A 27,865-nucleotide genomic window follows, 5' to 3' on the forward strand; every position below is an offset into this window, starting at 1 on the left:
ACACACAAGAAAGAAAGACTTAATAGTTTAATGCCTCACATAGACTCTATATATGTAGATATGGAATTGGACAATACATATCTTGCAATTACGTATTCAGTAAATACACTTGGAAAGCTAGCTTTAGACAGGACTGTACCTCAGCACTCACACTGACACAATGAAAAATATCACCTTTTTCTGATGTAGAAAGTATCTGAAAAGTAAGGGGTTGAGACCCAAGTTACACAACCCCAAATTGTTGGTGTGTCAAATATTGATGAAAGAGAAGTATTATTCTAGCGAATCTGTCATCTTGTAATGATCCAGTGTTACGCACAAAAAACACATATTTTTCATGTAGTGACATAAAAGCACATGATGCACCTGTTCACTGATGTATTGTTTCACTCAGTTTAGGAAATAAATTCCCCAATGTGTTTTGTAATAAAGTATAGTTTTGCCCAGAATGTGTTTTGTAATAAAGTATAGTTTTGCCCTGAACTATTATAATAAAGCATAAGGATGGTAGAATGGTGTAGTGACGCCAAGGCATTGTGATGCAATGCAAAAAGAGCATATTATTGTCTGATAAAGTACTGTCGGCACCTCTGATCTTCCACTGGAGCATCTAATACAGTACTGGCACCATATCCTTGCTGGGTTTCATGCTCCTGAACCCTTCTTAAGTCTCAATGTTACCTTCGTTGAAGAGAGAGAACTGAGCTTTTACATATTGGCTGTTATTGGCTCTGCTGGTCTGACTGTTGGAATGAGCATATCTTGCCTGAGTTCCTACTGAGAACAATTGCTGTGATTGTGTTACACTTAAAGCTGTCAGCTGCTGCTGGTCTGACATGATTGTCATCTGTGTTGTGTAGGCTGTGGAGACGAGAATCCAGGACACATCGCTGATGGTGCACTTCTTCGGCAAGTATGGAAATGACGTCCTCAAGTATGATGACTTTCACAGGTGAGCCAGATGGATGATGTGAGTTGTGCTTTCAAAATACACTGCTTGGAACAAAAGGACTACTACAGCTAGGAGGCGGTCTTCTCTAATATCCACCAGTCATGGCATATTCAAAACATCGTGTTCTTTTGAATGGTATAGAATTGTGCATAAGCTCAAGTCATTTCAGCCCTTTTGGGATCCATGGATTGAAGTCTAAGAATTTGAGTGTACATTGTTTGTCAGAAACTTATACGATGGTTTGTAGATAACATGGATTAAACTGTGTCCTGGACACAAAACTGAGGTTATGGTCCCCAACACCCAAAACTGAAATTCCCAAGCATTCTGGTAATCATGTCCTCTACAGTTTATGAAGTGATAATCTGTGGACCTTTTAGGGTACATCCTTGACATTTAATGAAAGTATAATGCACACTTCTGTAATACACGGAATAAGATGTGACGGAATTAAGAAACTTGGGCAACTCATCATGTGTTGTCCAGATTTATGGAGAACCTGCAGAGTGAGGTCATAGAGCTGGAGTTTCTGGAGTTTTCCAAGGGCATGAACACGATCTCTGAGGTGGACTTTGCACACATCCTCCTCCGTTACACCCTGCTGGACCGTTCTGAGATTGAAGAGTGTATCGCCAGGGTCAAGGACAGAATTCAGCAAGAGAAGGTAATTTTTGTGAGACACTTGACATATATGGGGTTATTGTTCCTCTTCGGACACTGAAAGAAAAAATTGAGAAGCATTGTGACATTTACTAAACTTTGGTGAGTGCAGATATTTTCACATAGAATATCTTTAAATAAGGGCCTCATTTCAGAGAAACAGTGAAGAAACTGAACAATAAAAATTTGATGTTTGATAATTTTTGTTTTGATACATGTATTTATGCTCAAAAAAAAAAAGGTTGATTCTCAGAAATATGTAATATTTATTAAAATGTTAAACGTTATAATAATGTTTATTGAAATTGCTATTTCAGGAAAATAAGGTAGCGTATTTCTGCCTTATCAATGCCTTAATGTTTAATGAATCTCTGGGGACTTGAAATATAGTGATTTCTTTCAGCGGGCCTTTTTCTCCTGTTTTTCCTCAACATTGCTTTCCAGTTTATCAAAAACGAATTGCATTGATAAGCAATCTCAATCCATAGCCACACACTGTTTTGGTTCCCAATTGCACAGATCAGTGCTCATGTTGTTGGTCACTGGATTTTCTTGTTCAGACTCGATTATTTCCAGACCACCCCCATATAGTAAAACTAAACTCACTCACTTATGAATGAACATGGCATGGTGTCTGAATGTGAAATGTTGTACATTTCAGGGCATTACTTTCCAAGAGTTCAAGAAGTTCTGTCAGTTCTTGAACAATCTGGATGATTTCTCTATCGCCATGAAGATGTATACCTATGCCCAACAGCCAGTTTCCCAAGGTGTGTTGTACACATTACGGAGTTGCAGCCCTTAGTTGTAGCAGGATATACTGGTTATTGGTTCATGTCAGAGATTCACTTTTAGCTTAAGATTCTTTGCCTGTCTGTGCTATAGGCATGTTTGTATATTTCACCTGAATGTTAAACATTCACCACCAACAGACTTGATATATTATTTTGGGAATGACTTAAGATTTAATGGATTATCTACCTTAATGTACATAAATACGAGCTGGTAAGCATATAGTGGACAAGTTTTCACTTATTCAATAAATGCTGACAGAGTTCATGTGATCATTGTTATGGTCTTTGATCATATACTGGTGTGTTTCAGATGAGTTCCAGAGAGCAGTGAGGGTGTGTACAGGCTTCACTCTGGCCAAAGATGTTGTCAACACTGTGTTCCAGATCTTTGATTCTGATGGTGATGGCCATCTCAGCTCCCCTGAGTTCATAGCTATCATGAAAGACAGGTTACATCGTGGCTCCAGGGTCAGTAGAATCTGTAGCCATACCAAATACGCCATGACACTGGTTTTAGTAACTGTTGACTAGATACATGTTACAGCAAGCTTTCCCTATATGTTGACAGTGGAAGAACTGAAATTTTGTCAAAAATAAGAAACAAAACAAATCAAATAATTCACTGGAATATTGATGTATACAGCTCCATTCATTCTGCAAAATTCTAAAAGATTTATGAAAGAAAATACTTCATGTATTTATACCCAGCACTTTGCATTGAGGGGTTAAAATGCATTTTGTTAGTCTTAGGGTCTGTGTAATCTGTCTCTCAATGGGAGGTATTCATGTTTAGCTGCTCAGTTATATTCCTCTGAAAACATCATTAGTAGAGGTACACCATAATGTCCCATTTGTGAAGAGCAATGATTTGGATCAGTGGATTGTCTGGTTCAGACTTGGTTTTTTACAGACCACTGTCGTACAGCTGGAATATTGCCGAGAGCAACATATAAATAAATTCACTCACTCTCTCTTTTAGTAGAGCTCCAGGATTAATTGTTATGGGAAAAGAAATAGAAAGTTCCAGTAAATGAAGTAATTCCAGAACTCTTGATATTACTGACTGGAGTCTGTTTGACCTGTAGCTTGGTATGTCAAGGTACAACCCTGCACTCCTTTCCTTCTTCTGTTTGACAGTCTCACCTGATGCACACACAAGGGACATGGGAAGCCTTCCGCCAGTGTATCCGCAATGAAATGAAGAGCAACTAGCTTCCACGTCTGTCTCCACATCCAGTATCTCAAAACTCTCACCACACAATCAAGTGTGGACGTCTGCTCCACTTTGAATCTTTCCAAATACAACTGAGTTTGTTCCAGGAAGATGGCAGCTCTCCAAACTCAAATCAAGGGAACCAACATTACCACAGTAGTGCTCATTCGTCCAAATAATAACTCCCCACAAAACATCTGATCCATGTATTGTGCCAGTTACCTCCCTTTACCCACACCAGGGAGTTGTCTCCCATGACTTTCGATGAAGCCATGGTATCGTCAAGGGAGACCTGGAGAAGAGGATATTGAGATGAGCTGAAGTTGATCACCCAGTGGCATACTTCACCTTATTATTAAAGACAGTGGACTATTTCCAGTTGCATTAATGATATCAAATGTGAAGGCCACTATTTTAACTACTGCCAAAAGTATTTCAGTCCTGGGTACAATTCATACTACACTGGTATGGACCAGTGTTTATGTGTAGGAATTGTTTTCAGCCTACAAATCTCAGGATGCTCTAAGCAGATTAACTGCAACCTTTTCTGGGGCTCAGTAATAGACATGGGAATACTTTTTCTCCAAATTATTGGTCCCTTCTGCAATATCCCTATTGATAGTTGTGTACTTGACACTTGATAAATTTTCCTGAACATGCAACATCCTTAAAATTTTGTGAATTTACCTTAGATGAGAATCTTAAAATAATCATGCACAAATTTACTTAGATATGCACTTACATCATTTTTTCTCAAGTCCTTCCATTATATCTTGAAACATATCCTGAATGTTTTTTCTCATAACTTGTTTTTGCTTCAAGATCTGTTTGTTATTGGATTGTGTTATTCCACTTAGGACACTGTGATACAGGGTGCAATCTGTGTACATAGCGTGTGAGTGAGTCGACCATGTGATAAGTTGTTAAATTTTGAGTGTCGAATGAGATGGCCATGTTACAAATCAGCTTTTTGTGCTTGGTAGCAAACTAAAGTGACAATTTCATACATTTCTCATTGATCTGTGGTTTAAAAAAAAACCCAACAAAGTAATGTTTGCTTGCCGACATCTAATCAATGGTGTACGTATTGTGATACCATGAAGGACTTGGCGTTCTTGCTGCCACCCATCAAGACAGTCTACCTTTACTTGCCACAAGTACCAAATTGTTCAGCATGATGCCCCAAGTGGGCACTGTCGCAGATGCCTGTTTGTATGTTGCGTGTGAACTGTACAGTCCTATGGCAAAATGTTACAACATGTGTTCTGTTCTCCTCCTTGCAGAAAAACATCAGAATGCGCATCTTGAATAGTCCTTAGTTGTTGTGCTGCATCCTTGTAGGGCTTTAATCCTTTAGTATCGACTTCAAACTTGCACAGAGTAACAACCAAACCTCTTCACCCATGACCTATGCTTTCTGGGATGAATAACGCCCCTGGCCACCATGGCATTTTCGGATGTGACACCTGATCTCTAATGGCATCTCAAGCAGGGTATTCATGACAACATAACCTGGATTATCAAAGATGTGAAATTTTCCAGAAAATGCAGGAGTGTGTGGTTTATGTAGTGTGCATTCTGATGTTTTGTTTCTCTGCTAAGGATACCTTATTTTTGTACAGAAACTTTATGAAATATTAAACAATATTATATCCTCATCTTCTGTTCTTAGTCACTTAGACAGGATCATAAGCTGAGCTTAATACTCCAGTGAGTGAGCGAGTTTAGTTTTACGCCACACTCAGCAATATTCCAGCTATATGGTGACAGCAAATAATCGAGTCTGGACCAGACAATTCAGTGATCAACCACATGAGCATCGATCTGCACAATTGTGGACCGATGATGTATCAACCAAGTCGGCGAGTCTGTCCATCCGATCCCGTTAGTTGCCTTTTATGGCAAGCATGGGTTGCTTAAGGCCTATTCTAACCCAGAACCTTCATGGGTCTTAATACTCTAACCATGACAGCAGTGTGTATTTGCACTGGAATGTCCTGTCACAGCTTCAGTACATCTTTGTATTAATAATCAGTTTCTCCTAACTTCAGAAAAGAAACAAACTTGACGACATGCAACTGACGAATATTTTATAAATTACAAGTATGTAGTTCAGTTGTTACCAAGTTTTGAGAATTATGAAGATAAGACAATCCATCAGTTTAATTAAGACCTGGGTTAGAACTGATCCTCCACAACCCATGTCATAAGCACCAACTGACTGGATCAGGCCGTCAAGCTTCCTGACATGGTTGACAAGTCACAGTATGCCAGTTGTATTGATCAATGCTCATGATATTGATCACTAGACTGTCTGGTTTCATTCTGCTATGACATACCTGCAATATTTGTGATTGGACTTCCACTGGCTTATGGGATCACAAAAATACATGAAAGCTTGACTTGAAATATATATAATGCCATCAAAAGTAACTTTTATGTGTAGGATATAACAAGACCGGCAAACACGTTGAAAAGTATGCCATTTCCCGGTGGAAGAGGGTTTACTTTTCAATAATGCCCACGGGTCATGTTATATCCAACTTACAAACTGATGGAAGATATTTACTTTATATAGTTTCCAAATCTGGTATTCACTGATAAAATCAACTGGGATGAGACTGGCAGCCGATGCCACCCCTTGCCTTGCACATGCTAACTGTGCCCTGCATGTTTGCTGCCTGCACTACCTGACTTGCGTGAATCGCACAGTTCATACCGAGAAACAATCTTATACTTCACAGCGATCCTTTGCTGCCTAGTGGATAAATCCGCCAAGCCAGTAAGCGATGGGTTACGGGTCTGAAACCAGGTGTCGGCACTACATGTTAAAAATTTGTCAATTATGTCTTATTGTACGATCATATTCAGTGATGGCAAGACAAAGAAAAAGCAATAATTCGAAGTGCCAGAGCAGAGGGACATTATTAAGATGATGCATGGTTCGCAGGGCAATTAGATAGCCCAAGGAATGAAGATCGGATTTGAGGGACATGACAGAAAATGTTTTCCCTGAGACCAATAGAGTGATGTCATTTTCGGTTTAAAAGAAGGTAGATAAAATTATTAGGACCCAAAAGTATTTTGTTATAATGTCCTGAAATCAACACCGAAACATTATCTATAATGTCACGTGCAACCTGTTCTAATCCGTTTCAAGGTTAACAGTACTAGATGGGTTCATTACTCCAAAGCTAAATTATATTCTAACGTAAATATATGATATCAATAACAAAGAAAAACATGTCTTGATTATGTGCCCAACTAGATTTCAATGAAGGTAAAATAGCTGAAGACTATCAATTCTGATACCATGTCTTTGCTAAAGGGTAATTCAACCCAATTTCACCCGACTCATATTTCTATTGAATGCACCTCCACCCACACACCAACAAAATGTAATTACTATGAGGACTATACACAGAAAAGATACAATGTCTTGGAAACAACCAATGACAGACGGTTTCAATTTCTGAGTCATTGTGAACATCATATTTGATTTACGGAATCCACCGATGTTTTCTGATACAGGCTTCTCAACTTTTCAAAGCAGTGGGAAATGAAGTTTGAAAAAGCTAACATGATTACCAAAAATGATGTACAAGCTTGTCAATGTTTTTTTTCAAAATGTGACAGGTTTGATTGAATTGCAGGCTGTCACTTTATTTTTTGTTTTGTTTTCTTATCTGATGTCACTCCTCATGTATTTTATATACATGTAATGGTACAGCGGTGGACTTTCAAAAATGTTTTTTCAGATTTCATTCAAATTTGAAACATGTTAATCATAACATACAAAAAAAAATATTTGAATTTACAGTGAACTTGAACCAACTGACAGACCTGAAATTCTCTCAGATGTCTACCTTGTAGACTAACTAGTCTCTGAAATGAACATATTTTACAGAAAAAATGCTTATTAAAACAAGTAACATATAAAGAAAAGGAGCCCTGAGACTCTTCATTATCAAAAGCTGTGGACATCTTGACTTGCCACATTTTCTAGACTTACATTCTCTGCAAAGTTCGGTTTCAATGACGACAGATGTGTTGTAGGTTCCCTCTTCGGGACGAACTGTGCTGAGTGTTTATGTAACAAGCACATCAAGAACATGGCATGGCTTAGTTTGATAGTCAAATGCTGTACCCTCTCATCTCTAGAAGACGAGGCCTTCTTCAAAATCTGGACAGTATGCTCTGCTGTGCCCTTTAGAGGGGACTGGTATGTTTCATGTTTTGATGCTGAAACTGATGCTGATGTTTCAATAAACTGTGGACTGAAGGTTCATCTGTGATGCAAGAAAGTTTTAATTTCTTCTTCCTGATGAGTAAGAGGCCAACCTGCACAAATAAAACATGGAATTCCTGACCTTACTTGATTTTTCCTTCTGCTTCATGCACTGCAGTAACTGACACATATCTGATTTCAGCGACTGATATTATTTGAGGACATCAGTCAAGATAGAGCATTAGTGTTGCAATACCATGTGCCGAGTAGGTTAACATCAACAAACACTTGTTGTAGATATCAGATGTTTAATGCTGTGGAGATTTGCCTAACATAAGGATGTGAAAGACGCCCTTGAGCACATGACAAATAAGTAAAATCATGAAAGTTCCATGCTTGTAAATATCATAGCCTTTCCACAATTGGTAATGTATTAATATACTAGACATCTCTTAATGCTATACATAGGCAAGCACTAAGATAATATACACGGTGCTAAATGTGCTGCACCGTACAATCTTAGGTTATCCAATTCAAATAAATGGTTGCCTTAAATATGAAATACTGTAAAATCATTATTTGCGGGGGTTTAATTTTCGCGCCAATAAATTATTCGCGAAAATAAAACCTCCGCGAATAATTATGATAAATTGTGAAATTAAAAACAAACAAAGAGCCTTGAGTTTTCGTTTTATATTGCTAGTAATTTGACTACAAGTACACTTCATTCATTCAACAAACAGATACATAAAAACAAATTAAATAGTTGATTCAACACATGTCATTTTCAGTGTCTCTGATTCACATGATACACACGACTTGTAAATTAAAAATGTTAGGTCACCTGCTACTAGTAAATTAGTCCAAAAGTCCAGCTTGGCGGAATCCTCTTTGGATTAAATCCTTCCTCTTTGATATGTTGTCGTAGGCCTGGATAATTCATTGCGCGTGGAGTGGTTTCACAATACTCGTTCTAATGTCAACAGAAACAGCGGATGTTGGGTCGTCAGCACCGGCTTCTTCCTGTTGCTCTAACTGACGCACTACTTCGCTTGAATACCAAGCATGAAACGCATGTTTCAGTTCATCTTTAAAGTTTTTGTTCACAGCCAAATCCAGAGGTTGTAGTTTGTGTGTGCATGAAGCAGGCACGTAAACAACTTCGATGTTTTTCTCTTTTAGAACTTTTCTTAATGACTGTGCGATGTGCTTTGTACACGTCAAAAATGCACAGAGCTTTCTGAGTAGCTGATTGGCCGAGCGCGTCACGGGTCGAGGTCACATATGGGTCAATGATTTCTTCAACAAATCTCAACATGGAATCTTCAGTGCTCCAGTGCGTGTCAGTATGGGTGATGTCCCAATCTTCAGGAAAGTTGACAGTGGGGTGGCAGCGATTTGTTTTCCCAGCGTAAATCAGTTGAGGAGGCAGTAGTTGTCCTGATTTGGTCATGGCTAGAAGTGCTGTGATTTGTCGTTTGTCCCCCATTCCAGATATCGTAACCTGTTTTGATCCTCTTTCTTCCATAGTCCAATCACCCCCAGGCACGAGAGAAAGGCCTGTTTGGTCACAGTTAATAACCAGGTCATCTGGGATGCCATGCGCTTCGATTACTGATGCCACTCGACCATGAAACTCTGCTTTTATTGCCTCAAAGTCGGATGGAAGATGTTTGACATCTTTTGTCCCCTTTTATTAACACAGTGTACTTCAATATACTCTGCAAGGACTATCTAGAAAGGTTCAGTGGCACAGAACATGACTAACCAGAAACGTATGTTCAGTGGCACTGAACATGACTATCCAGAAAGGTAGGTTCAATGGCACAGAACATGACTATCCAGAAAGGTATGTTCTGTGCCACAGAACATGACTATCCAGAAAGGTATGTTCAATGGCACTGAACATGACTATCCAAAAAGGTATGCTCTGTGGCACTAAACATGGAGATAATAAAATTGCCTGCAATGTTAGTTATACATGATCAAGATCTCAACAGCCAGGCTTATTCCTTGTCATGAAGGATGATACCCCATGAAAAAATATTAAAATGCACATCTACTATTTACAAAGATTGAGAGTAAGATCTAATGTGTATGTTACACAGACTATCTACAGAAGCTGACTAAACAAGGGAGAGAGGGAGGGTGAGGAAGGAGGAAGTGGGAGCAGAGAGAAAAAGGAGGAAGACGGAGAAAGAGCTAATGAAACAAGATTGACAAACTTTATGGATAACAACTTCTTTATTATGATAGTGCGACGTTTTGGTACAGATTCTTGCACTGTTGTCAAGAAGGAATGAAACATACAGTGGTGGCAAAGGATATATAGTGAGGATAACAAAGACAAGATAACAAGGTAATTAACAAACGGGTGGGGACTTAGGTGATGAAGCCAGTGGGTAGACAATGGGGGAGGGAGTAGAAGCCAACGATGTACAAATGTAAGGGATGGTTTAACAAGGCAGTGAGTTTATACAGCTGATTGGGCTTAGAGGAGTACATACCGGAGGAGTGCATCATAAGATGATGGAATGTAATATTCTCGATTTTGGCTGATGGTAGGCTTTTGACGTTTGATATGAATTGCTTCAGTGAGTTTGTGTTTGGTGAAGTCCTTTTGGTTGTTGGCCAGGATGGTGATGTCGGCCCAATTAATGATATGATTTTGGTTAGACTGGATGTGATCAGCGATGGTTGATTTGCTGTCAGACTTTGTGACTGATGTCTGGTGTTCTTTCACACGGGTGTTGATCGGTTGGGATGTTTCGCCTATATAGAACAGAGATGATAGAGGGAACATAACAGAGAAAACCTTTGAGCACAGTCAACTTGTCAGGCCTCTGCCCACAGAAACTGACGAATGACTGGAAGCTACACCCCTTCTGCCAGTAACAGATAAAAACAAAACCATCACGACAAGAGCTCATCAGTTTCCGGGACAGGATTTTTCACTCCTACACCTGCCTGGGAATTGCAACCATTCCTCAAATATAGATTTTGGGTTGAAATCCAAGCAGTATCCATTAAAAATATCTCTGCACATTTCAGAGAATGACTGGCCATTTGCATGGATCATTGCCGTTACTAAGAGTTGACAATTGGCACCTGCCAATTATGTATGTGGACATTTGTGTTTATATGTCCGTTTTCTAGGTGACATCCATAACAAGCAATATTCCCTTTGTTTTCATCATTACAATATTTTTACGGAGCGTGAGTTTAGGGATTAGAAGTTTATTAGTTATTACATCCATATATTAACTTCAATTAACTATATGTATGTTTATCTACTGTGAGGCATAGTAAATATATGTAGGATAGATGTAAATGTTCTCAATGTACTTAATCACGAGATGGTAATCAGGAGAAAAAATCACTCACAGTCAAGCCACTCCCATAATGGTAATAAAAGACTTGCATGAGTCACGATGGAAGTCTCTGTATCAACAGTCAACTGCCAATAATGGGTTCCTAAGTTCGGACAGATGAGGAAGAGGGCAAATAGACAGGAAGCAAAACCTGTTTCCCATATTGGTAACAGCCAACTAAGGTGTCGTGTTATCAGAAGCCATCTCCAACATACAGAATGAAGCAAATTTAAAGCCCTTGACTCTCAGCCTTTCCCATCCCAGTTTGAAAACCAGTGTGACATCATGCAGCGACACCTGGATTGCAAAGAGTATGTAATGTTGCATTATTGAGAAAGCCATCAAAGTAACAAAACAGGAAGGCACTGGTCGTGAGGATGGGTGATTTCAAAGAAGTAGCATTAAGCAGGTTATCTAAGAGACAGATTGTTTTAGAAGCATGGGGTTTCTAAATCTTTCGATAAGCTACTCCACCTTCAAACCATGAAGATAAAGGATTTGTTCCAACAACTTTCACATAACTTTTCTGATTCATGTACATTCAGAGCAGAGACAGGTACAACCACATCCCATCTTTTACAATAGATTAATAGGGAATAAAACATGATGATGTAATGATGTGAGAATGTGAGAATTTGCTTTTACAGACATGTGACACCCCTCCCCCAAGATTAAAAGGATTTATAGGTTCATAACTGTATCTTTAAATTTTCTCCTGTGTTACTTTTTGTGAAAGATTTTCTTTTGCTGTCCTCTATTGTTGTCAAATACCATGGGGAAAAAATTACTGCGATTGTAATTGACCGGAAAAATGCATGAGATTCTGATGTATTTGCAATATCTCTTCACTAGCCAGTAGGGAAGATGGGACAAAGTTTCAAAGCAACATGTGAGCGATCTGATGAACAGCGCCCTGTCACCACTGGCACAGAAGCTAGCTGTCCTTTGTTCACTTGACCTAGAAGGAAGTTTTTGGGTTATGCACAAGGTCTTTAAAGACTTACGAAAATGTAGGGTAACCAATGACTGTTTTGCAGTCCTGGTAATTTTACAGCTTGAGCAAACTGGTCAAACTGCAAAAGTCACAACACTGATAAGGTTCTTGTAGGCATAGACCCGTGAAGGTCCCGCGGTAGAATAGGCCTTCAGCAACCTATACTTGCAATAAAAGGCGACTAACGGGACCGGGTGGTCAGCCTCGCTGACTTGGTTGACACATGTCATCGGTTCCCAAGTGCGCAGATTGATGCTCATGTTGTTGGTCACTGGATTGTCTGGTCCAGACTGGATTATTTACAGACCGCCGCCGTATAGCTGGCATATTGCTGCGTGCGGCGTAAAACTAAACTCACTCACTCACTCTTGTAGGCATATGTCCAAATGGATCCACTACTTTTGTGTCTACAGCATTTGGAGGCAGGCCATCAGACAAGGTGACAACACAACAATCTGGATTTCAAGAGCATGGGGGGGATTTGGTTTTTGCATCCCCTGTATTTTGTTATTTCAGATGAACAATCTGTATGTGGAGCACAGCTTGCTATTCAAGCATTTACAAACGGGAAATTGAAGAGACTATTATACAAGTGAGACTATAATACATATTGAAAAGACCATTGAAAGACTGAAAAGTTTTAAAACTCTAAGTACCACAAAGAAGATCAGCATGCTGCCCCATACGGTAGCATAATCTAAATCTGCAGTGACATCACTAATATTCTTCCAAAAGTTGTGGAATGAGAGGAATGCCAGACAAGAATGTGTATATGGAAAATAATTCTCATACTGTGGTATTGTCATATGTACATAATAATTGAAATATAATATGATATGGTAAAATTAAGTATTAATGATTTCACAAACATTTTGGATGAAGTGACTTATGAATTAAGTGTTGTATTAGATTAAGAGGAGAGGAGCTGTACAAATGAAGATATTAAAAAGTAGAACACCTGTATTTTTCAATAATCTACAGCAAAACAGGACAACATGTCAACAACAGGTAAGTTAGTCGAGATTTCAGATTCCAGGAAGGAAAACTTTCTTGCTGATGAAAAGAAGTGGTCAAATGCACCTGACAGAGATTGTCTCCAACAAACCTGTGACTTTTTCTCATTATCAGACTATTGGAGATAGAAGCCAGGAAGGTTCTGCCAGTGGGTTAAACTGGCCAGATTGTAAACCAGTCCTTAAGAGAGGCCATCGTAACAAATGTTTTGGTAAAGTATTTGAACTTTCTTGATGGAGAGACAACACCAGTCAAACCTTGGAAGTGATTGTCCAAATGTTCCTGAAAACAAGATCACATGTACTGGCAAAAAAAAAAAAAAAAAAAAAAAAAAATGCAGAGAGAGGTGAGTCAATCTTTAAAAGCTAAGAAAGAGTGTACTACATTTGATTGCAGGATTTTAAAAAATCTTTTCTGTCAAGAAAAGTGCCAAACAGGACAAGGAGAAAATGTCAGCAATAAACAAGCTAGTAAAGATTTCAGATTCCAAGAAGAAAAAATTTCTCGCGAAAGTGGAGAAGTGGTCCCCAACAACCCTGTGACTCTTTCTCATTGGCAGACTATTGGAGACAGAAGCCAGGAAGGTTCTAGTAGCTAAAACTGGTAAAATGGTAAACCAGCCCCTGAGTTTTGGTGAATAAGTATTGGAACTCTCTTGTAGGAGACACACAGTCAACAGTATCTAACTCTTGGAAGAGATTGTCCAAAGGTTCCAAAGGTAAGATCACATGCAATGGCAAGAAAGCTGGAGAGAGATCTGAGTAAAGCTTTGAAAGCTAAGGAAGAAGTCAAGAGCAGTTTGTAGTTTCTCTAGGACAAAAAACTTGTCTCAAGACACTGCTCTGTTCTGCGCTTTTCTGTTACTGTGATTATTCAGCACTGTGGTCACTAAGTTTATCCAATATGAGATGTATATCTTGTGTATCATCGTAACAAATTGACACAAACTGATGTGTTAAAAATGTTATCAGGTGTGCAAATGTTTATAACTCTTGTTATTTTAAAGAAATACAATCAGACCAAGTGAAAGAAAAAAGTTTATTTCTATGTCTGTAATGTTCATGATTTATTTCTCAATAATTGACTTGCACCTGGTGCAAGAAAATCTTAACAGGTTACACTTTGTATGTAGTTGCATGTAACAGCACATATTGGAGGGAGCCCTGTCAGATGTACTTTTTGCAAACATAAACTATACTGTCAATATGATCATGCATATTTTCCTCAATAGTTACACAGATGTGTACAGTGCTATTATCACATGTTTGAAATGATCTGCTATGAAATTAAATGTCCCGCCATGTTTCACTGCTTTCCTGTTCATTGAATACTTATGAATTCCCGTTGCCATTTTCTCACAATTTCTAAATAACAGTAATTATTTTCCAAACTTTACATTGTAAATGAGTGAAAAAATAGTAATAAAGAATTGCTTATCAAAACACATTCAACAGAAGTCTTCAAAGTCCATGAAAAAAATCCAGTGAAGCGTTCTTGATATATCTTGCTGACAATTTTAACATGCTGAAGTCTTCAAAGTGTAGCCATGACCTTCAAAAATACATGAAGGTCACCAAAATCAACCGAGTCCTGTGCCTTCCTTAGATGAAGCTTGGTATCAAACATGAAGAAAATCCAGTGTATGGTTCTTCAGGTATCTCGCTGACAAGCTTAACATCCAAGTTACCATGCAGAAATCTTTAAAGTGTTGGTGGGACCTTGAAAATTAGGCCTTGACAAAAAGGACCATGAAACTGAGTGGGCCGGAGTCTTATCCAGATGAAGCTTGGTGTCAAATATGAAGAAAAACAAATCCAGTGAACCATTCTCGAGAGGAACGGTAAAACATTATCGCTGACTTGTGACCTTGAAATGAAGATCAAAGTCACCAAACCTGACTAAGACATTTTGTGCGCTATGATTAACCTAGACACCAAGTATGAAAAGAATTAAGTCAATGGTTCTAAAGATATTTAAATTCGTATGTAGGTGCGGGCCAACAGAACATAATACTATATTCCCTGCATCACGCTAAATGGGCGACAAGGGATGATATAAATTAAAAGAAAGAAATACATATGTGAATGAATAAAAGAATAAATGACACCCCGGTCACCCCTCCCCAACCATTTTAAAAAACACAAAACTATCGCTAGAACACATGTTAACATCAGCTGTCAATTTGTTTGCCTTTTTTTTACGTCTACATTAGTAATTACTCTTCAGATATCTTGTTTGGAATGACATGGACATTGAGACTGTCACACACACCTCAAATACAGACAGTTTAAAACTATCAAAAAGCTTGACAGACCTTTCCAGTTTTGTCAAATAAGATCAACAAGAAAGAAAGTAGTTACAGAATTGTAACACTCAAGCATCAATGGTGAGTTAGAACAGATCAGTGATATGTCATTTTTCACACACATCAAATACAACTAACCAATTTTCCTAAAATCAAAACTATCACTTTGACTTGATATCACAAACACTCGACTAAAGGTATATTTCCATTTTATATATAAAACAAATATGTGAAAGAAGAATTTATCAATAGAATTTAGTCTTTCGTCATTGCACACTGCGAATAAAAGTGAGTGAGCTACAACATGCCAACTTGAAACATTACTACAAACCTACTGTACTAATACACCAGTAACAATTATTTGACTTCAAATGAAGTGACAGAATACATGACTTAACTTCTACATATTGACTAAACTGGTCATATGACCAGTCAAGGCACACCAAGGCATACCCTGAGAGGCTTTTCCAGGAGAGACCACTCTCAGTCTTCTACTCTCCCTTTTCATAGGTGTAATACAACAAATATGTAAGAATGAAATACATTGTGTATTCAATATACAACTGGAGTTTACATTTCAACCCGTAACTAGGTCCTTTTGGTTTTAAACAGATGCTCACTAAGGCTGTTATCATTCACTTGCGAAAAAAAGTTCCATTTTCTATGAATCGAACCGTAGCCCTTCAATTATTAGTTATTTGTGGTCACCAGAACCAAATGTGAATGAATAATTATGATTCATAATGGAGCTTGGTTTACTTGAGCCCTTATGCCCTCTCTTACATGAGTGAGATATGTAAGAATGGAATATGTACTAGCCTTGTAGTACAAATCATGTTAGCTAACTAAGGCTGCACATGGTACTGTCGACCGTAACTATTACATACCAAATGTAAGTGTCATGTGATCACTGATTATTACAATGACAAATTAACACTGTCAACATGGGGGTTTCAACCTGCGCATCAATCACTTACCTACAATATGTATTCGTGAATAATTATTTGTATTCGTTACCCAATATTTGCGATGCATATCCTATTAGATACACTGTGTATTTGTTGCAGCCCTAATGCTCACACAAGAATAGAGGAACCATGTGTACAAACAGAACCCTCACACACAATCATTAGTCCATACTGTTCTCGCTGACACAAACACATCTCAGATTCCTCTTTAGTAGCATCACATTCTGTATTTGGCCTTGAATTCTCAATTCTGAGAGAAACCAGTTTGTGAAGAACATGTTTAAGAAAGAAATTTTCACAAGGTGTTCAAGCTGTCACCGTGTCTATAGTTGGAGACACCACGAATCACAACTTACATCAAGGACACACATTTGCAACTGAACTGGAGTGTAATATTTATGTTGTTACTTCTACATCAACTTATCCAAACAGAAGCCTAGATCCTTAGTTGCCATGCTGATATCAGAGTCTCTGTGCTTGTGTGGACATTTGACTTCATGATGGTCTTTTCCACAACAAGAACAGCTAACTGCTCCATCAAGGAAAAAAAAAGGTTGTGGTTCTAATTTCCGCCACTTGAATTCTAGTGCCACCTTTCACCTTATATTTTTCATTGCAGTATGAATATAATAAGCTTTCAGGTACTAATGTTTTCTCCCTAGTGCTGATGGACATTGCTCATTTTGATAGAGAAAGTTGACATGATTTCCTCAGGGAAAAAAAAATAATACAAATCCTACCTTCCTACTCTTAATTTTACAGATGTATAATCAGAACGGTTATTTTTTTATTCAGCCTTAGTGGCACTGATCAATATTCCAGCAGACGTGCATTTCAGTCTCAATGGTGTCCTGACAGATGTTCTGAGTAGCATTAGCAGGCCTTGTCCTGATCAGTACTCAGTGTCTATGCCCCTTGCACTTGGATTAATTTCAGTAAGGTCTTTGGTGTTATGTGCCATAATACTGTTGACCGTGTTGTGGCAACAGTGGAGTCTTTCATAACCAGGAATGTATAAGCTTTAGTCCAAGTGATACAGAATCTCCTGAGTTCATATCACAACAGACTAATTGACTGGTAGTGGTAGTAATGCTGATTCCATTTTTTTTTTTTTGCACAGGAGATTTAAAATGAAACAATAATATCAAAAACAGATTCCTGCGAGAAATACTGAAAAAAATATATATCAAAATCGCATAATTATGATGAAAACAATGCCTAAAATGTCAAAGTCAATGGTGCAACAAATATACACTTCTGACAGTAATAATTATCTCCCTTAAGAAAAATATGAAATACTAACTGGTCCCTTCTGTTTATGACCATCTAAATTTTCATGCCTCAGGGAAACCAAATTGTCATTTTACAAGTCATCAGCATTACATTCTCTACTTTTAAGTGAATGTGGGAATGACTTCATATCCTTTTCTCCATCAGCACTGACAGATTTTTCTTCATCCAGAGGGGGTATGGTCTTGAAAAACACAGCATCAGGGCAGATAGCTTGCAGTCACAGTAGGGTTACATCTACACCTGGAAGTGGAATTCAACCAGTAGCCGACAGTCTTCACTGCCTGCTTCCGTCCAAAGAGTAACTGAACCTCACTTCTTGAGACGGGACGAGTCAGTGAGTGAGTGAGTGAGAGTTAAGTTTTACGCCGCACTCAGCAATATTCCAGCTATATGGCGGCGGTCTGCAAATAATTGAGTCTGGACGAACAATCCATCGATCTGCTCAATTGGGAACTGATGACACGTATCAACCACGTCAGTGAGCCTGACCATGCGATCCCGTTAGTCGCCTCTTACGACAAGCACAGTCACCTTTCAAGGCAAGCATGGGCTGCTGGAGGCCTACCCTACAGGGCTTGACAAACTGAAAATACAACTGATAGTCATTAGGACCAGTGCCAATTAGAAAGTACTGGTCCATGATAAATTTCACTTGTCAAAAATATATTTAAATAAGAAACACCAATATCTGCTTGACAAGTTTCTTTATTTTTAATGAAAAATGAAAAAAAAATCACTGAATAAGTTGTTTTAACACTGTTTCAGCTGTAGTCACCAATGATTACAACCGTGAACTCGGAACTCCTAACCATAAACCACAACTGCATGAACATAAATTACAGTGTCGTTATGACACTAACTTTATTATTATCTCTGTAAGTGTAATTTACAGTAAACACATAGTGTCACTCTGGTCTTACTCTAGACTCATGGTCAACCAGGTCAAGTCAAACAGCTATTTTAACACTGTTTAAGCAGTTATCACAAAAAAATTAGAAGTTCTTAAAAGTGATTTCAGAACTTGCTGACAGCCACCTACAACTGAACTTGTATCACAGTGTCATATTGACACTAACTTGATATAGTAAACGCACTCTGGTCTCATTGTCAAGCCAAACAGTCATTTCAACACTGTTTTGTTGTCACCAAAAATTTGAACAGTGAATTCAGAACTAACAGTCAATTCTAACTTGAATTCTGAACTAACATTCAACTTTAACTTAACATTACAGTGTCTTAAGTGAACACGCTCTGATCACATTGTCAAGTGAGACAATTTTTATTCATCATGTTCATGGTGAACATCATAGTTAGGCATAGCCTTTGAAATGATATGGCTCTCGCATAAAGTCATATGCTCTTTCCTCCTGGAGATTAAAATTGTCATGATCTGAATCATCTGAGTAGTAAGTAGTCAGAGAGGTCTGACGATTCTACACCTGCAGCAGTGTTTTCTTGAACATCCTCAACATCTGTACCGAAAGTACCGGAAACCTCATACTTTCTGAATGGTCGACAAAACATAGCACTAAGAACTGTAGGTAACATGATATTCCAACCATGGAAACTTTTAAAGCCAGGATCTAACTGACCCCTTTGAACTTTTCTGCCAGGTTGAAGCATTTTGCAGTGCCTTGTTGCCAGTTTCCAGTTTGATTGTCTGTCTGAGTTTTCTTTACACTGGAGCCAAAATCCAGGAAAAGGAATGCCATGTGACAAGTGATTCGGAACCTCAGATGCCAATTTATCTTATCTCGAATTTCATCAATGTAAACCAAGTTGCTGATTAAACAGACACACTAGTATTGCTTGTCATGTTAAATATGAAATTTGAGATAATATACTTTCAAAGTGGGTTTTTTTTTTGTCAGAAAAGGTTGGTATTATGAAAAAAAAATCAATTATTTTCCAACTATCACAGTGGACCACTAGAAAAATCAAAACATTGGTCCAACAAAGAATTTACTGGTGCAATGTCTAGTAGACCAGCATATTTGTCAAGCCCTGTTCTACCCTGGGACCTTCACTGGTCCGAGACTGGATGAAGATGACAACACGTGTGCGTGTGTGCGTGCGTGCGTGCGTGCGTGCGTGCGTGCGTGCGCCACAGTTAAGTGGAATACAGACATCAGACATGTTAAACAGGAAATAGGTCATACAAACACAGCAAACATCATAGTACTCTTAAACAAAGAAGAGTCCAACATCTGCTAACTTTTTATTTAATTTAGTGGCTTTTATATTGTTTTATATTTTAAGCTTCAACTTGTACACAACTCTTTTCTATAAGCGGAATTCCCACATGCATACATCACTTGTACATGATGTAAGTCCAGCTTGCACTGCCATATCCACCTTAAACAGCAGTGCTCTCATATATAACTAAATCTCCCCCAGACAAATAGCTTTCGACATATTTGCTTTAAAAAAATCATTGATTATTATGAGACAGATAGGTAACAGGTTTTAAAATAAATTTAAACTGAAACTATACAAAACAAAAGGTCAGGTTCATCAATATCCATTGCAATAGCAAAATACTCTTAAAATACGAGTTACGATAATCAAATGTTTTGGCGTGTATACAGTAAAATGGAAGTAGAGTACTGAAAGGCATAAAGTTCTGCTCCAGAAAGTCAAAATGCATATAACAAATATATAACGAACTAAAGCAGTGTCAGAAATGCTTGGAAACTTCATTTTGGCAATTATTTGATATTTCAGATTCAAAAACTTTTAGAACTCATATATAATCATTCATACCACCTCGACCTAATATGGCATATGAGTAACACAATGTACCTTTCGCTAACCAAAATGATTACTGGCAAAATATCGAAAAACTTCTAGTTCTAAGAAAACTATATTGTGACACAGACGGCAGGCAGACAGGGAGATAACATTCATGTAATGCACTGGCAGTATATGTCAGGGACCATCTTAAAATAATACATGTCAGTAACACTGCTGGTCAAGAAATTAAAACAGGTACCACAGATCAGCTCATAGGGATTGAGCTCCCAGTGCTGTACTGGTGTAGACAGAACTTTGTTTTGCTGCCACTTTGCCACTGATGAACTGGACAGGCTTTATGTGCTACCCGATTCTTTTTATGAGCTGGGGCTTCATTTCTGATTGCCTGTAAGGCACGTTGCAGGAAGCGAGAAAATCTTGTAACTGAGCCTTAAAATTGCTCATAGTAGGTGTAATGGTACCAGGGACACTTCGGATATCTTAACTGGAGTTATCCGAAATGATAATGATTGGTTCATCCAACTGCAGTATCAGCTGATGTTTGAATCGATCCCAAAATACCTGCCCCTTCATTTGGCTACGGTAATTCAGATTCCTTGGCCTCAAAAAGTCACAGTCCCTGATCAGTTCCTTGCTACAGATACTAGCATGCAAGATGATCAGCTGTCTACCTTTACCTGATGGCAACACTGTTGCCTTAGAACCATCTGAAAGAAGCCACATCTGGTCGGCTAAGTGATATTTACTACAACAGGTTTTATCAAGGTATACAATTTGAAACTCCAAATTGTGTTCTTCAACTGTTCTGAGATAAGCTGATCACATAGATAGGACTGAGTACTTTTCTCTAAATACAGATCTGTCATCTTGCCTTTTGGTGTACCTGGGCCCCATTTCTAATGGAGAAGCAGTGAGTGTTGTTTTCAAGACATTTATTGCATCTTTGATCTCATCTTGTATTTTAAAGATCACCTAGTCTAGGAGGTGAAAATGCATAAATCACTCATTGACATCGTTATAACTGAAACCCTGTCATTAAAACTGCTCATTCCGGTCTTCAATTACCTTAAATTGACCTTTTTGACATCAGTACACAATTCTCAAACGCAAACGAAATTTCAACCAATCAGAGTGGTGTGTCTCTGTGGCGTAATTGTAGGTATAGATATGAGGGTCTATGCAGAATTCATCTACATTTCAGGGGGTAAACTATTTCGTTTACAGATTTGCACAAACGCGACAGCTGTTGTGAAAACTGAAAGCTATATGTTCTCACAATCTACTTTCATTTAGTTTTAATTTTGTCTCCTGCTTTGCCTAGTTTTGTAGTTACAACCCTTGTTTTTATAGATGATTCTGTCAAAATCACTTGGTGTTGCTAGGTTGGAATCCGTGTTGCATAAACCTACATGTTATTTGTCATCATTCACTTGATGCTCAGTTAATGAATTTTTAACAGGTATAATTAGTGGTAACGCCACTTAGATTACCCGACAGGGGCCCTTATTTGGCTTTTCTTGTAACGGGATCGATCAAAGGATTAACTGATAACACACTGATTGATTAATTACTTCTATGCGGATTTAAATGGGGGATTTGTCAAAAGGTAGTGTTTATGTCTGTACATTTACTAATCTACACTGAATACACACTGTCGTATCTGTGCCTATGTAAAAACAACACCCTTCTTTCAAAGGATTAAAACTTTACATTGATTGATTGCTCATTATTGGCTAACTAAATAACTCTTTTTAAAGAATGATGCACATTATGCAAGTAGTTGCCAGGTGTGCTATTTTGGGTGACCAATGAGACTATACAGCAATGTGAAAAAACTGAAACGATACATCACGTCTTCGTATGTTAGACTGTTAAAAGACACATCACTTGGGAAATCTGCAGAGGAATTATATATCACTCATTTTTGTGGATATTGATGGATACATTCCTCGAACAAGGTAATAGCCTGACATTGCTCCTATAACTAAGTTTAATATTTGCATTTTGCACTGCACAGCGTATGACACCCTTATCAAGTCTATCCAGCTTGTGTTTCTTGTCTGGTTTTGATTTTTACACGACCCCTGAGGTAACTGATCTATTTACACCTTTGTAAACCTGTCTGTCAAATTAAGGTCTTTGATTACATTAGATGTAGAAAGACATCTGCTATTTTAATTGGTCACTATTTATAGATGGGCCAATCCGTGAAAGGTTAACAAACCATGACTGGTATTCTGTGTCGTGCATCTTAACTGCATTTTCAATTATCCAAGACTATTTTAAGCACAAAAAATTTGAGATGGAAAAACTGAGGGTTTGTTCCAATTGGCTTGAAATGATATGATCCACAACATGATTTTGATGTATTGGGCAAATACGCATTGTTACTATGACAACTTTTCTTCAACACATACGTAAATACGCAGCTGACCTGGAGCTCTGTTTAAATGATATTAAAGATACAAATTGTTTTAGATTTACGTTGTCAAACCTCTGACAAGGGAGGTATGATAATAAACTAATTAGGATTATTAGACAAAATAAAAAGATGCACATTGACTTCCTGTATTTTCTACCCTGTAACCAATTGGCAGATGGATAAACTTCAAAATGTATTTACTTGTTATAATAATATTAATGGAGATGGACATATCAAATAAAAATGATTTCATCTTTGCTGATCAATCTATACTTTTACTCTCAATTGGGCATGTGGGTGGCCCAGCAGAGGTCACGAACCAGTAAAGAATTCTGGGATATCATCTGGGTACTCACTGGAGAAAGACAATAATAAAACTAGTCCATGGAAATTGCTCTGGATTAGTGCCCTTTTAAAAAAGGTATCATTTGATAACTGGAAAGCTGAAAGAAATCGCACGTATGTACACAAACTGAAGATGATTGCAGTCATGAAGAAAACCTGAATGAACATTAACGGTCCAATGCTGCAAGAAACTGTCACAAAGCAGTCAGTATCTTGTGTTGCTCCGCATCAGCATCCCATATAGTCTGTCGTACAGACCCTGAAGTATATATATCCAAGAAAGCCCACGCAAGTCTAGATTTCCATGGTTTCTGAAAATGAAGAAAGTCTCAGGGCTCCACTTCATTATATTATTTTTTTTTCACTATGAATGATTTTTCAGTAAAATACGTTCATTTCAGAAACAAGTTGTTAGTCTGCGTCCCAGATTCCAGAATGAGTGCCTAGGAATGAGTTTGTACTCTTCCCTCAAGGCCACAAACAGAGCAGTTAACGTCTTTGGCTGAGGGTCATGCTGTCGCACATGATGATCCAATTCTTCCAAATTCGTTATTTTTATTTGAAAAATTACAAGGAAAAATTACTTCTTTTGTACTTCTTTTGAGTAGATTACATGAAATGCTTTAATAAGGCTTGTGTTATTATTTAGTATAGTTGCTTGAACACAAAAGGCCCAGATTAGCTGTGTATCTGGGTAAAATATGCACAGAAAATTTCCAACTATACATTGATAAATAATTGCTGCATACCTGTTATGCTATAAAATTGTTAGATATGACAAAAATTTTAAAATGTGTACAGAATATATTCATTCCGCAGAAACGAAACAGCTACTATCTTGTTGTGCATGGGATACACATGCCTAATGAAAAATGAAGTTGAATGCTGACGAGAAATAGTTGATGATTAAATAGTATGATAGTTCCAAACTGAAGCTGAAAGGGGGCAACCATTTTATGCCATTAATAAATTCCACATGCAGGCATCAAAAGCTTTAAGAGTACATGTATCAGCAAGAGTACTGACAAATGTTCTGGAACACAAACATTGTGAGGGCGATGCGAAGCAGGTAGGGGTCATGTCAGAATCACACAAATTAAAACATTTAGACAACTTTCCAAAGAACATTGTAAGGAAGTCTATCAACAAACTCTATTCTGAATACAAATACATGGTGTTGAAAAGTTTTAAGATAGCATTTGTATAAAGAACACAACCTCAGAGTATCAAAGTACACACTCTGGCGATACTTAAACTCTTTGGGGTATCATTTTAAGAAAATTTAGGCGGAGAACAGGTCAGTACTCTGAACGACCTGATATCTTTTGCTTGAAAAATAATTTCTCAGGGTAATGGAGAAGAGCGAGGAAGGGTTCGAGCCAGTGTCAACAAGACCTGGGTCAATACCTCGCACACTATCAGCATTCAGGGGGTACCCGATGAGGGTGGTAAGGGGTGACGTTGGAAACTGCTAATAGGGAAAGGAGACTTATCATTCTCCATGCTGGTTGCTCCTATTTCAGATCGCATGGCCTTCAAAGGCAACAAGGCCTAAGCTATATGAGATCATAAAAGCCCACAAAGGTGACCTTTCTACAAGGTTGACTGTTACATAAAAAGTAAGGGTCACAATACTTTGCGACTTCCAACCTGTCACTGTGACCTTAACACCATTGAAATGATACGGGCTATTGTCAAAGGAGATGTTGTCACATCAAACACAACTTTCAGATTAAGAGACCTTTTAGGTTAAGGAATCCTGTAACAAACACACGACTGAAACTTGGCAAAACTGTGTCAACAAGGTTGTTAACATCATTGAACAAGGTTATTGGTCTCGGGATGGCTTACAACTGGCAACTGTGGCACCACTTGTTATCCCTTTAACTACTCCCTCTGACACTACGACTGACAAGGAACCGACAGGTTATCGGAATAGATTTTGAGATGTCCCCTGCCATGACTGGCTGTTCCGATTCTGTGGTTTTACCCCGCCAGGACAGGAAACAACTCATATATGCGTTTTCAGTGGTGACAGTTTTTTGGTGTAGTCCGGAAAATGTTCGAATATCAGAAAGCTGTTGGGTATTAGTAAATGATAAACGTGTACTGTTTATATTTATGTGGCAATTTTGAACAATGATAAAATTTGCAATTCATCGGTCCGTTTCTGACTGTAGGTCAAGGTACGAATTCAGTTTAAAGGGGCACTGATGCGGAGCAATTTCCGTGGACTGGTGTAAACGTTTGTTATTGTTTTTCACACGAGAGTACCCGGATGATATCCTTGAATTCGTGACTGGTTCGTGACCTCTGCTGCGCGCTCCGTATGCGCAACTGAGAGTTTAATTATAGACAGATCAACTAAGGTCAAGTAATTTTACTTCATTACAAAGGTATTATGAAAACAAATGAAACACTTTGAAGGTTAATCATCTGGCAGTGGTTGAAATGGTAAAAAACTATTAGGACGGGAAAATAACGAAGCCAATTTACGTTTCTAAATTTTGTCTCATAACCCTAATTAGTTTATAGTTATATTTGTATGATTTTGAAATTTAATGAAAGAACACACAGTCTGCTTTTACATAGTAAATTTCTAACATCACAGCAACATTTATACATTGTATAGATTGCCAATGTGGATCCTATTTTACACACATACGCGATCTAGTGTGTGTTTTCTGTTAAATAGATTCTGCTGAATGCTACAACAAATAAATTAAAACAAAATGCAAATAATGAATGTAAAACAGACTAATTTTATAGAACAATGCCAGACTACTACCTTGTTCTGGAATGTATCCATCAATATCCACATAAAAGAACGATATTCCATTCATCTGCAGCTGGTAAATAATCCTGCTCTGTGTCGTGTGTCTTACAACAGTCTAATTTGCGAAAAAGTAACACATTGGTGAAAACCTGATAAACCTCTCATTGGTCACCCAAGATAGCACACCTGGCAACCAAATGTATGATGTCCGCCATTCTAAGTAATTTAGTTAACCAATAATGAGCAATCAATCAACGCAATGGTGGTTAATTCTTTGAAGGGAGGATGTTGTTTTTACACTCGCACTTTACGACAGGATGTAGTCATCTACACACACTGCCTTCTGACAAATCCGCTGTTGAAGATAAAAGTAATTAATCAATCAGTGTGTTATCGGTTAATCCTTTGATCGATGTTTGTTTTTGTAACTCAGCTGATTAAACCTCTTACATCACTTACATGCACCTATTACATAACATACAGTACATTTGCCACTACAGACCTTAATTTATAATGTTGAGTATTTACTCTAGACAGGAGAAGTGCCAAATGGGAACCTTTGATGAGTAACCAAAGTGGTGTTACTACTAATTATACCTGTTATAAAGTCATTAACTGACCATCCAGAGAATGATGACAATAACACGTGTAGGTTTACACCATCAAACGCGAGTTACGGCAAGGAAGATGTAATCTCTATGTCGCATGCAGCCTGAAAACACTTATTGGCCGAAACTGTTTTGAAGATACCAACAGAACTTCGTTACATAAGGAATACATACAGGCATTTGCTGTGTACTTGGGTAAATAGATGTAATAGGTTTGGGATTTTTTTACGTAAGATAATTTTCAGATTTCTCTACCAAAGGCAAAGTCATCGTTTTCAGTTTACGAATTCATATAAATTAACTGTGTGTTTTTATTACCATGAATAATAAACCGGGGTAGCTACCACAGTTACTAAAATTTATGTATGATATTTACTATCACAGCTGAACCAACAAAAAAAAAACCACATCCAAACTATCTAAATGTAAAGCTTTTCAATCTTTCGGACTGAAACAAATGGCTTGCTACGTGCATGTAGACATCATGTTTTCACATAACATGATTTAATATGGAGGTTAAAAACACAGAAATAGGATCAAATTGGATCAGTCACTATACTATCCAAGCATCCGGGGGGAAAAACTACACTTCTGGGATATTTTGTTACTATCAGACAAGGAATACCATAGATATTTTTAAATAACGTCATGTGATGAGCATCCGGCCTCCGCACTTTTTAGGGTGAAGAAATTCTGCTAATGTGGACAGGAGCCCAGTCCCTATGTCCGTCACGGTCGAGGGAGCGGGTCCTGACCAATTTGCATCTTGGTTTCGTCATTAGACCGTTGGCGAGAAACATTATTCGCTCCGCATCAGTGCCCCTTTAACTTTTGGAACGCGTCTGTTAACTAAATCATTTACTCAAGTAACTCAACATCGTGGAAAGTGACAGGTGCACCCACCTCTTGGTTCCGTTTCCAAAAGCGACAACTTTCTTTCCGAAACAGTCAGAGGTTCAGATCATGCTTTGTCGACTGTGCCTGGGAACCTTCGCCTCACACTATTCGAGGCAACTTCTGTTGGAAAATGGCGCTTGGAAAACTCGGGCAGTGCCTTCTACGTGCTGCGCGTGATATTATTAAGGGGAAGCCACCCGTGATCGATTCCCTACCTGGGTGCAATGCGCAATGCCCATTTCTGGTGTCCCCCGCCATAATATAGCTAAAA

At 38.1% G+C, this 27,865-nt stretch overlaps 1 protein-coding gene and 1 long non-coding RNA gene across 5 annotated transcripts in view; one reads left to right on the forward strand and one right to left on the reverse strand.

Annotated features, from left to right (window-relative positions):
* Positions 1-5,277, forward strand: part of LOC137273911 (calcium uptake protein 3, mitochondrial-like) — a 92,795-nt gene extending 87,518 nt beyond the window's left edge. For all 4 annotated transcript variants that reach the window (XM_067806814.1, XM_067806815.1, XM_067806812.1 and 1 more), the window contains 5 exons: positions 861-952; positions 1,439-1,616; positions 2,274-2,382; positions 2,717-2,874; positions 3,544-5,277. In XM_067806814.1, coding sequence (XP_067662915.1) covers positions 861-952; positions 1,439-1,616; positions 2,274-2,382; positions 2,717-2,874; positions 3,544-3,618 — 612 coding nt within the window. In that variant the 3' untranslated portion in view covers positions 3,619-5,277. The remainder of the gene's footprint in view (positions 1-860; positions 953-1,438; positions 1,617-2,273; positions 2,383-2,716; positions 2,875-3,543) is intronic.
* Positions 15-27,778, reverse strand: LOC137273914 (uncharacterized). The gene is made up of 2 exons (XR_010956162.1): positions 27,601-27,778; positions 15-1,669 (listed from the first exon to the last, which is right to left on the reverse strand). It is a non-coding gene; the product is annotated as an uncharacterized lncRNA (long non-coding RNA).
* Between the last annotated feature and the right edge of the window lie 87 nt (positions 27,779-27,865).

Source organism: Haliotis asinina, chromosome 2 (assembly GCF_037392515.1).
Source record: "Haliotis asinina isolate JCU_RB_2024 chromosome 2, JCU_Hal_asi_v2, whole genome shotgun sequence".
NCBI classification, from domain to species: Eukaryota; Metazoa; Mollusca; class Gastropoda; order Lepetellida; family Haliotidae; genus Haliotis; species Haliotis asinina.